The 11,989-nt window shown below is 37.0% G+C and overlaps 1 protein-coding gene across 1 annotated transcript; it reads left to right on the top strand.

The window, feature by feature from the left end:
- The first annotated feature begins 25 nt into the window (after positions 1 to 25).
- On the top strand, positions 26 to 4,843 carry LOC115272439 (olfactory receptor 5L2-like). The gene is made up of 2 exons (XM_029915513.1): positions 26 to 361; positions 4,741 to 4,843. Exons 1-2 carry the CDS (start codon positions 27 to 29, stop codon positions 4,841 to 4,843), a joined length of 438 nt encoding a protein of 145 aa, XP_029771373.1. The 5' UTR covers position 26.
- Positions 4,844 to 11,989: the final 7,146 nt, after the last annotated feature.

Here is an 11,989-nt window from a genome sequence, read left to right as displayed (position 1 = left end):
TATCCCTTGCCTGCACTGATGTCACTATGAATGAACTGTTGCTATACATTGTGGCCACCATCAATGAGTTCACCACCATCGTGATCATCCTCACCTCCTACTTGTTAATTCTCATCACCATCCTGAGGATGCACTCTGCAGAGGGAAGGCGCAAAGCCTTTTCCACCTGTGCCTCCCACCTCACAGCCATCTTGGTCTTCCATGGAACAATCCTTTTCATTTACTGCCGACCTAGTTTTGGCAACAGTATGGATACTGACAAGGTGGCCACGGTGTTCTATACTGTAGTGATTCCCATGCTGAACCCCCTCATCTATAGCCTGAGGAACAAGGATGTGAAAGAAGCTGTCAGAAAAATGAGGTCCAAAATATTTTTCTAGAAAATATTTTCTATGTAACACTTAGGGTCCCAAAGTGCAGGCTGCAGGAGGGGTAAGTGAGTGGGTTGTAGCGTTAGAGTGCAGGTGAGAGCCAGGAGGTAGGTAGTTATGACTGATTCTGTTTGATTCACTGACCCTTGTGCCTCCTCAATTTGCCTCAAGTATAGGCCTGTGTGTATTTCAAAGTTGAAGCCTACTTTTTTTCCTTTTCTTCAATCTATAATCACATAGGTGCATAGGATAAAGTGATTCTTATGATACGTTTGGTTGGCTCTATAGTCTTCATAATATTCATGAAAAACTCTTGAGAATCATGCTTTCAGGAACTGTTATGGAATATTTTTCCTTTCCAAAAGGAGTTCCTGTTATTTTACAGTGAAGAATATGTCTTTGTCCAACAGTTTATATACAGAGTGAGATTTCTGCATGCACGTGTGTCATTTCTATCTTTTTATTCTATTTTAAGTTTATTGCCTATTTCCAGCTTTCTTTATGATTTTGTCTCAGGGTTCATGGTCTTTGGAACTTTAAACACTGTCTCATCTGAAAAGTAAAGTTAAACATAATTATGTCACATGAATGTTAGTAAAATTAATTTGCAAGTCATGTGTAAAGATCCTGGACTAATCCTTTGCACATAATTAGTTCTCCCTTTATTTCCCCATGTACTAATATTACATATATACTTTCTGTGGTATACGACCCTCCCACACACACACACACACACCATCATTGAATAGCCATTACTACAAAAAATTGCATTTTTTACTTAGATCACATTTCATGTTTTGCTGTTTGTTTTTTCTCTTTTTCTCTCCATTCTAAATCTCCACTTGGATAAAACACTTTCACTTACAAGTGGAATGCTAATGTACTTTCAGAAAAGAAAATACTTCATTTTCAAAATATGTATATATATGTACCTATATGTGTGTGTGTGTGTGTGTGTGTGTGTGTGTGTGTGTGTGTATATAAAACAGAACCACCAAAAAGAATGAAATCTTGCCATTTTCAATAACCTGGATAGAATTAGAGAGGATTATGCTAAGTGAAATAAGTAAATCATAGAAAGATAAATACCTACCATATGATTTTTCTCAGATATGTTGAATTTAAGAAACAAAGCAGATGAACACAGCAGGGAAAAAGAGACATAATCCATAGAATAGTCTCTTAACTATAGAGAAGAAACTGAATGATGCCAGATGGGAGGTGTGTGGGGGATGGATTAAACGTGTGATGGGGGTCACCTGGATGGCTCAGCCGGTTAAGCGCCGGCTTCAGCTCAGGTCATGATCTCACATTTCATGGGTTCGAGCCCCGTGTTGGGCTCTGTGCTGACAGCTCAGAACCTGGAGCCTGTTTCAGATTCAGTGTCTCCCGCTCTCTCTGACCCTCCCCTGCTCGTGCTGTCTCTCTCTGTCTCTCAAAAATAAATAAAAGACATTAAAAAAAATTTAGACCTGCAATGGGCAGAAAGAAATGCATTTGTGATGAGCATTGGGTGTCGTATGTAAGTGATGAATCACTGAATTCTACACCTGGAACTAACATTACACTATATGTCAACTAAGTGGAATTTAAATAAAAACTTGGAAAATTAAAAAAATCATTTTCAGGGTGCATAGTACACTTTATTTTTCATCCTTGTGGTTACTGAATTAATTCTGCTGTGATGGCATAACAGCTTTGTGGCCCTTTACAACACTGCACTACACAGTGGCTGTGTCCCACAAAACTTGTGCCCTTCTAGAGGTAGTATCATATGCCTGGGGAGGAGCATGTTTCCTGAAACTCCCATGTTCTGCTTTTGAATTACCTTTTACTGGTTCAACACAATTGATCACGTCTGGGAGCTCTCTTCACCAGTGTCTTTTTCTTACTCCAAGTCTTATGTCAGCCAGTTGCTTCTCACAGCCATGATGATTAATGAGGTGAGCACACTGCTCGTCCTTCTCACATCTTAGGTGTTTTTCATTGCTACCAGTCTCTGGATGTACTCAGCAGGTGAGCATCATAAAATCCCCTCCAATTGTCAGCTTTACACCTGACTGGAACCCCATTTTTTAAAAATGTTTAATGTTTTATTTATTTTTGATACAGAGAGAGAAAGAACATGAGCAGGGAAGGAGCAGAGAGAGAGGGAGACACAGAACCGGAAGCAGGCTCCAGGCTCTGTGAGCACAGATCCTGACACAGTGCTTGAAACCACGAACGTGAGATCTTACCTGAGCCAAAGTTGGAGGCTTAGCTGACTGAGTTACCCAGGCGCTTCTGGAACCCCATTTTTCAAGGCACCATTCTCTTCTCCTAGTCTGTTCTGTAACTCCTAAACCTCCAGGTGCACAAAGTGGTATCTGTTATGCACAGTGGTGATCCTCATGTTGAATCTCCTCATCTACAGACTAGAAATAAGAACAGCAAAGACACAGTCATAAAATAACACTTTTTTTTCATATTGAATGTATCATTGATAAACCTTTACTTCTGTTATTTTAGAACACATTTCTGTGATTGTTAAATGATCTGTGAATCAAGCTCTTTAAAAAAGATCATTTTAGATTTTCAAAAAGACAGAAGATTTACAATGGAAAGAAAATGAATTTTAGGTCAGAGAAACTACACCCAACTCTGATAATATAAGACAGGCCAGTATGTTTACCAGAACCAGTGCTTGTCTATAAAAAAGGTTTAATATGATGTAGCTCATAGTGTGCTATGTGCAAGAAAATAAAATGCGGACATCATATCTGACATGTTGCAAATGTTCAGTAAGTGCTAGTTGTGTTCTCTTTTCTTCACTGCTAACTGACGGGTTGTAGGTGTTAAATAAACAACCACCTTTATAGTTTATATTTAGTGAAATAGAAGACAGAAAGGAAATACACAGTCTCCTCTCCAGGAACCTCAATGTCAGAGGTGTTAGTATGTATCATGAGAGTGTCAGTTGGGAGACACAGTTCAAAATCCTTTGTGGATATCAAAGAGATTGTTTATAAGTGAATGCATCTTTTGCTTGACCTGAGGGATGAGCATGTTTTTAAGAGAAACAAAAGAGAAGGACACAAGGTTTAATCAGCAGTAAAGAACATGAACAAATTTCATATAATTAAGTCAATGATTCAACAATATTTTTGAGCTACTACTTTAGGTCTTAGTCTTATAAGGCATCTTGATAAGTGCTCAAAGGAATGAGTATTTGCATAAGATAAATGTACTAATCTCAATTCCTTCAAAAAGAGTTCCAGTGTGGAGGACAGAAATATTTACAAAAAGTTATGAAATATTAGCCTGCTTCTTAGAATAGTGAGAGGAAAAACAAAGATAATATATTCATGTTCTATGTTTTAGGCTCCTGTGTTGTCACCTATCGATCAGCATAAGTATATTACTAATTTACATGGCCATTGACCAAAGGCGTATCTCAGCTGTCTTCATCAGGATTCTTTAGGCAGTCTTCATAAAATTGTTGAATAGATATCTTGTAAATATTCAGAGCCATTTGTTTTCTTTAAATGCTGCTTTCAATTGTCATGTTTTAATTATAATCTAGACAAATAATTAACCAAACTTAGGTTATTGTGTCTATTAGGAAAGATACGTTTTCTCTGGTAGTAATACTATTTATTACAAAATGGCCTCATAGTTAGAGGTGTCTATATTGCAAAAATTTTATATTATATTTATCTTTCTTCTATCATTAGTTTTCCTTCAATAACTTATACAGCTTTATTTTGTACTCTTTGTTTTTGGTGAATCCAAAATTTGTTCAGAAAATTATTACTCGTAATAAAATTAATTACACTTGTAAAAAATTTAGTATACTTGGTAAGGATAGTAACTTTGCAGAATTTAAATGAGAATAATGAGTAGTATAAAGAATTTTAGGGGCACTTGGGTGGCTCAGTCTGTTGAGTGTCCGACTTCGGCTCAAGTCATGATCTCACAGTTCCTGGTTGTTCAAGCCACACATCAGGCCTGGAGCCAGTCTTCAGATTCTGTGTTTCCCTCTCTCTCTGATGCACCCCAGCTCACACTGTCTGTCTTTCTCTCAAAAATAATTAAAACATTAAAAAAAAGAATTTTATGCCAGCATTGTAGTCAACTTAGATGATACAGACAGATTTGAAAAAGATAAATTACCCAAGCTGACAAAGAAAGAGAAAATCTGAATACATATGTAGCAATCAATTCAATCTCTGAAAATATTCCCACCCTCCTTCCATCAATACCCAGACAGTTACTACTACCAACTATCTATATAGGAAAAATGCCGGTTGTTTCACATTTGGTGCTGTCAGTTACTTTTACTAAATAACTACAAAGGCAATGGGACCAATTGTGAATTGTTTCATTTCAGAGATAGAGGACATGATGCCGCTTCCAAACCATGCAATTATACCAGCATGACCCTGATACCAAAGCCAAACAAAGACAACACCCAGAGGAAAACCCAAACCTAAATCCCTCATGGATATAAACACTAGTGCCAGAGTCCAGCTCCAGCAGGTCCAGAGTTCCCTGAAGGATGGACGGTGTCAGCACGAGAGAGATGAGAGAGCCTCAAGCTTCATTCTGATCACCAGGCAGGCATCTCTGCTCGACCTGAGAGTCAGCTTTATTTATGGTGAAAGGTACAAGGAGCAGAAAGAGCAGTAAGCGATTTCTGATAATTTTTACAATTTTACAGAACATGAATTCTGCAGAAGTTACAATTCAAATCCTAGGAGTAGTAATAATTGTCATAAAGAACTTCCCTCAGGCACTCAGGCTATCATATGGGAGAGACAGGTATTTTTTAAGACTAAGATATACAAAACCTCATGTCTAGCCCTAAGAAAGTGACCTTTAACCACGAGGCAATTAGCATTGTTTAGTAACGGTCAGGTTTTTTTTTCTTTTGAGTAGGGTCATCAGGCTATTTATAGCTCTAAGAGAAAGTTTCCAGAAAAACAGGATCCCCAGGAGCCATAATGCCTGCTCTCACAGTCCCAAAGATAATACATTTTATCACAGTGGGGACTTTTGCAACTATGTCCAGGCCTTGAAAGTAGTGAGTTATCAGTTAATTGCTCAGCTAGGAGGAAAATTATATGTTGTTTGCCTTCCTTCCATTAGGGTGTATCTAGTTTACTCATCTTTTCCCTGACCAGGTGCAATCATACCTCAGGGACAGGGCAGGGGGACAGGCTGCTCCTGACACTAATCTGCAAAGCACTCAGAGGTTTGATTCCCAAGTAGAAATGAATGTTACAAGAGGGTAGATATTGGTCTCTCCATGGTGACAAGAGACCATGCAAACTTGGCATACCCACACCAGGAATTTCACTCAACCGGGGAGTTAATGTAGCTCCCAGCACACTAGAATTTCTCAACAATTGTATCCAATAATAAATCAAAATAGATATAATAAATCATATAAAAGGATTATGAACCACATCGAGGGAGATATATATAAGAAATGTGTGGTTGGTTTAACATATGGAAAACCATGTGATGGATCACTCACATTGAAAGATGGAGATAGGGAAACAGATGGAATGTCTCCTAGGCCTTGGGTGCAGCCTTTGGCCCCTCAAGGTTAGGAACATATTATATGGTAGTAAAGAGGATACCAATTCATTGACTTGAAAGTACATGTTGACCACATATACCTTTAAAAATTTATGTGAACAGCAAGTGATACACAGAGACAAATAGAATACCATGGCCTAGATTGATCCTTTAAAGTCAGATGAACACACCTAGAAGAGACATCTGAGTGTCTTCCAGTATTTGATGGAATGGATGGAGTGTCTTCCATCTGATGGCTTCCAATATTGCACGTGCATTAGAAAAAAAAAAAGGAGTTCCAGGAATCACTCTGGGTTTATTGTTTTTCCCATACATTCATATGGGTGGAAAACAAATGGCCTCAATTTCCTTTATTGGCAATTTATTTTGAGCTTATCCAAGCTCAGCCACCTGTGTCTCATCATCTCTTTTGTAAAATAAGCATAAAAACTGGAATTGTTCTCCTGGCTGGTTACTAGGAAGAGAAAGTAAGTTATTACTTGCATTATATTTAGAAGGGTCCCAACACCTAGCAAGGGCTTGGTAAGTGTGAACTATTATATGGTTTTCTGACCAGTAAGTGATACCATTACTTTTATGGTATTTAATGGAATTCTGATGAGGCTTGAGTCACTTAGCCCTTCAGGAATCTAGGGAATGCTGTAATGTTATATGAAAGGCAGAATTTTTAAGTAATATTCATGTTACATCATTATGACAATATGAGCTGTGTCCCACACAATCGACACTTAATGTAATATTGATCATGTAGGACTGTGAATTCTGGGCGGAGGCATGTGTGGTTGTAAACCATTGTTTTCCAATTTGGGACAGCTTAAAAAATAAATTTTCTGATGATATTCCATAGAGATTATCTATTAGTTGTGTTACATCACATGTCATCTTGGATTAAATTTTACATATATTTATACCATAGAGATTAGTAATTTTTGTGGAGGTTAATGGGCCCATCCCCAGGAGCTTCAATTATGGTATAATTAAGTGTCTGCCTACTACATACATCTTATGTCTTCAGCACCGGAGACAGAATGTCAGTCTCTCAGGTTTGTTAGCCAGAACTAGGTTTTGGTTACTTGAAAATAGAAATAAAAATATTTTGTCTATAAACAATTGTTTTAAAGATCTGCTGAACTCAACTCTTCTAGTTGGAGAATGTTTAACAGGACCCATATTCCTGTGCAGTTACTATTTAAAATGATTTTGCATTTCAATATTCAGAAACAGTTAATGGTGAATTTAGAACAATTTTCTCTGTAACTTAAAACAAGGATGTGTGCAGAAGAATGCTGAATCAACAAATGATAGCCCTCTTCTCTCTGTGTGTCTCTCTCTGTCTCTGTCTCTCTGTCTCTCTCTCTGTCTCTGTCTTTCTCCCCTTTTTTATTTATCTCTTATCTCTTACCTCCTATTTTTCAGACCTTAAAGACGTGGAAACATATCGCTTTCCTTAAGTCACGGTTTTTCATTTCCTGACCAAGAAAAAAAGAAACAAACAACAAAATAAAATACCTGACTTATTTGCCTACTTCTCAAAGAAGACATTCTAGAATGGAAGACCTTGAAGGGGCTCCTTAATTGTCATACTAATGCTGAGAGTTTTATTTCTGTTCCTGCCAGATGGTCATAGAGACTCAGGACCTATGAACTCTCTGTGGTTAGAAGAGGAGATAAATTCTGTTGGATTCGTTTGGAGTTTGTTATGAAACTATTTCTTACTAGCCTAGGAGATTTAGAAAAAAAATTTGCCAAGTTGAATGTCTTCTTTGAGAAGTAGGCAAATAAGTCAGGTATTTTATTTTGTTGTTTGTTTCTTTTTTTCTTGGTCAGGAAATGAAAAACCGTGACTTAAGGAAAGTGATAGGTTTCCACGTCTTTAAGGTTAGCTCAAGATATGGATGCCACAGTAGGCTTCCATTCCAGAATCTCTTCCTTCAATTTTCATTACACATACATATAGAATTCATGAGTATACTCCTCATGCTGTCTAGAAGTGGGGACAGAGAACAGAGTCTTTCAAATTTTATTGGCCTTTTCTTTTAGGAAAGTCTCAGTGGTAAATCTCTCTTACACGGAATATACAATGTAATCTATTCTCCAACCAACCTCGCAAGGAATTTGGGAGGATTGACTTACCCCTTTTTCAATGTGGGTAAAGGATTAGTCTTTCAGTGATAGATAGATCTCTATCATGTGTATACATATCTCTATGTGTGCGTTTTCATTTATGAGTCTGTATATACACACAATATACTATTTTGTATCCTTTAAAAACAAAAAAACTCCCAAACATGCAAATAGCATGATAATTTTCTGTCCTAGATAAGACGAACCACAGTTTAATACCTGTTCTATTTCTGAAAACGATTTTTTATGGCAAATATTATAAACAGTGAGGCCATATAGTTTTAGACATAGTTTTTCAACAATTTTCCCATGTATCTAAATATTTCTTGTAATAACTGATTAGGAATAAAGTCCTAATCAATCAAATGTGATTGACAACTTCTTTTGCAATCTACCCCCTCTCTTATCCCTTGCCTGTTCTGATGTCACTATGAATGAACTCATAGTGTTCATTGTGGTCACTGTCAATGAGATCATCACTCTAGTGATCATCTTCACCTCCTACTTGTTAATTCTCATCACCATCCTGAGGATGAACTCTGTAGGGGGAAGGCACAAAGCCTTTTCCACCTGCGTCTTCCACCTCACAGCCATCCTGGTCTTCCATGGAACAATCCTTTTTACTAATTTCCACCCCAGTTCTTGCAACAATATTGATACTGACAAGGTGGCCACAGTATTCTACACTGTAGTGATTCCCATGCTGAACCCCCTCATCTATAGCCTGAGGAATAGGGACGTGAAAGAAGCTCTCAAAAAATTGTTAGGATCTAGATTACCTTTTGAAAAACTATTCTCTTAAATAGACTCAGAGTTTCATCAGAGATTTTTTATGATGGGCTGGTTTTGGGTGGGTTTGAATGGAAAAGTAAAGTAGGAAGTAACGCTGGGGGACTCTGAACACTTTTTTGGTTTTTTTTTTCTTATTTAATTAAACCATGTGTTCTGTCTTTTATGGATAATTCAAAAACATGTTTAATGAGACCATTTATGTATTATTTCTATATCAGTAGTTTAGTTTTGCATTTAATTATATCAACAAGATAAAACTTTACAAAACTACCTGTAAATTTTTTTAAAGGAGAATATTTGAGATATATTCCATTAGCTGGTCGTTATGCCATGCTGCTCCTAATCTTGAAAATGTCAATATTTCTGTTATAATAAACCTGACTGAAGAAATGATGTTGGAGTGGACATTTCTTTTGGTTAGTTTATATTTTGTTTTATTGTGACTGCAGTTTCAAGAATCACTTCTAAAACATTCTTATCATTCTTTGTGAAATATGTCCTCTCTTCACTGAATTTTATCATAATTTGTGTAGTTTGGCTTTATTCCCAGTTCCTTTGGAAGGCCGTATTTATTGTTCAATAAAGATTCATGGTACACAGACTTTACGCTTGTCATTCATCTAGGAGCTTGGGATATATTAGTGGACAAAGCAATGAAAAATCTCTACTTTCATGTAACTTTTATCTCAGAGAAAGCAAGCAATATGTAATTAAAAATTAATTAGTATAAAATATATTTGAACCATGTGAAGTACCTTAATCACTCAGTTGGGTAGTACAGTAATCCCTGAAGGTGAAAGAGTATGTTCATGGAAGGTTTCACTCTAAATCAGGTTGGAACAAAGATTTAAGGGCAAGCTTTTCGGTGTGAAGGAAAGACGAGCAGAAAAGACCATAAAAGAAAGAGTGGGTAATATTTCTTTGGAAATGAAAATCAAGGGACCAAAGCAAGGAGGTCAGACTAGCTGGAGGAAGCAGATGTGGGAAAGAGTAAGAAAATAGGACAAGATATTGAAGGGGCTAAATAGTTTTCCCAACTCAATATTTAACTTTTAAAATATTTCTGCTTTAATTCTTAGTGAATTGTGATGAACTAAAAGATGGATCTTCACCCTTCTCCAGCAGGGTCAGAGTGGATGGTAGGGAGGAAGACAGTTATGCCTGGAATATGGTAACTACTCAATATTTGATAAGTGTGGTTTCTTTAATTCCATAATTTTGATAATGTTGTAGGTAGGTATGGGAATAATCAGCAGTTGGAGAAGTGATTTTAAAATATAAATTTGGGGGAGCACCTGGGTGGCTGAGTTGCTAAGTGTCTGACTCTTGCTTTTGGCTCAGGTCATGATTTCATCATTTGTGAGTTCAAGCTCTGCATCAGGCTCTGTGCTGACAGTGTGGAACTTGCTTAGGATTCTCTCTCTCCTTCTCTTGCTGTTCCTCCTATGTTCTCTCTCCCTCTCTATCTCTCTCCTTTTATTTCAAACTAAATAAACTCAAAGATATATTTGTATCCATTTTTGTACAAAATTCTCCTAATGCTGCTCCAGGTATTCAAGAATTACAACAGAGAAAGGTGATTAATTTTAATTGTTTATTTCATGACCTCAAGAGAATCAGGCAAGACATAGTCCCTAAGGTTCATGTCCCAAAGGTTTTAATATAAGATATAAGAATACCTCCATCAGTCTCAACAAGGTGTGGTCTTACCTTTGCCATCAGCAGGTTTGTTTTCAGATTTGAGAGACAGAGTGATATTAATTTTGATGTAGGATATCTGGAAAACATCATGGGAGGAGGAATTGTATCCTTAGATCTAGACAGTTTTTGAAAAATATTTAGTCACTGCAAAAGTAACATATCTGAACATGCAAGGAACAGGAAGTACATTTATGCTACACAGTTTTTTTCTCAGATATCCTGGCTCAGATGAACAAGAGGTGCCTGGGGTGGGAGAATAGAAAAGGTCTGAGGACTTCGAGAATCTGCATTGCCTTGTTTCTATAAGTTACTGAAGAGATAGTCAAGGTAAAATAGAGAATATAGAAGCAAAATGAAATTAGCAGAGATTGAACGGACTCTAGTGAAAAAAATTAAATGGGAACACCTTTAATTAAGATTGTAAAGCAGGAAACCGATATGTCTGAGAAAAATTAGAAAAAAACAGGGAAAACAAAGGTAATAAGATTTCAGTTGTTATATTTATTGGACTCAATGATATAGATCATTTTTACGAACAACAATAATAGAATATGGGGTGGAAGAATCATCATCTTAAATAATACATTCATTTAAAATAAATTCTGAAATGCCTTAGATAAGTGAAATATTGTATTAAACAAGAAATGGGATCATGAGAATGTCGAGCTTCATGCTGGATTGTCTCTTGAGGTTGTCTTAAATACTCAGATGTATGACTGTAGGGACAGAGGGGGTCATTAAGCTCTCAGTCTTGAATACGATCTTATATCTTTATTGATGGGCATCTGAAACTATTTCTTGAATCGTGGGACCAGAAATAATCTTACCAGAGAGACGATGAAGGGTTTCCTGGTATGTAGACCTAGAACATGGGTCAGAGTCTGGTGTGAAAGAATTGACATGTGGTTGGGATCCTGATCAAGACTCTAGTCACAAATATGTAGATTGGTTTTCATTGGCATGTCATTGGGAAAGTCAAGGTTTCTTTCATCACCTCTACAATAAGGAAGTAGACATGATTATCTTTAGCACCTATTCTAATTATTTATCAAACAATGAGGACAGATTGACAATAAAAAGCCCATTCATTGAGGAAAATACTCTGAAAAACAAATTAAGGTGTATTTAATATCAGATTCACTGAGTCAGAAAGAAAAAGATTAGAGTATTATGTGAAATGGAACATAAAATATAAGGGGTGCTATTCCTTTTTAAAATTTTTTTAACTGTGTTCTTCATTTTTGAAAGAGAGAGAGCGTGAGCAGGGGAGGGTCAGAGAGAGAGGGAGACACTTAATCCGAAGGCAGGCTCCAGGCTCTCAGCTGTCAGCACAGAGCCCAATGGGGGCCCGAACCCACAGACTGCTAGGTCATGACCTGAGCCAAAGTCAGATGCTTAATTGACTGAACCACCCTGGC

This window comes from Suricata suricatta, chromosome 11 (assembly GCF_006229205.1).
Source record: "Suricata suricatta isolate VVHF042 chromosome 11, meerkat_22Aug2017_6uvM2_HiC, whole genome shotgun sequence".
Lineage (NCBI taxonomy): Eukaryota > Metazoa > Chordata > Mammalia > Carnivora > Herpestidae > Suricata > Suricata suricatta.
The sequence above is the reverse complement of the archived record's forward strand: the minus strand, read 5'-3'. Positions and strand labels throughout refer to the sequence as shown.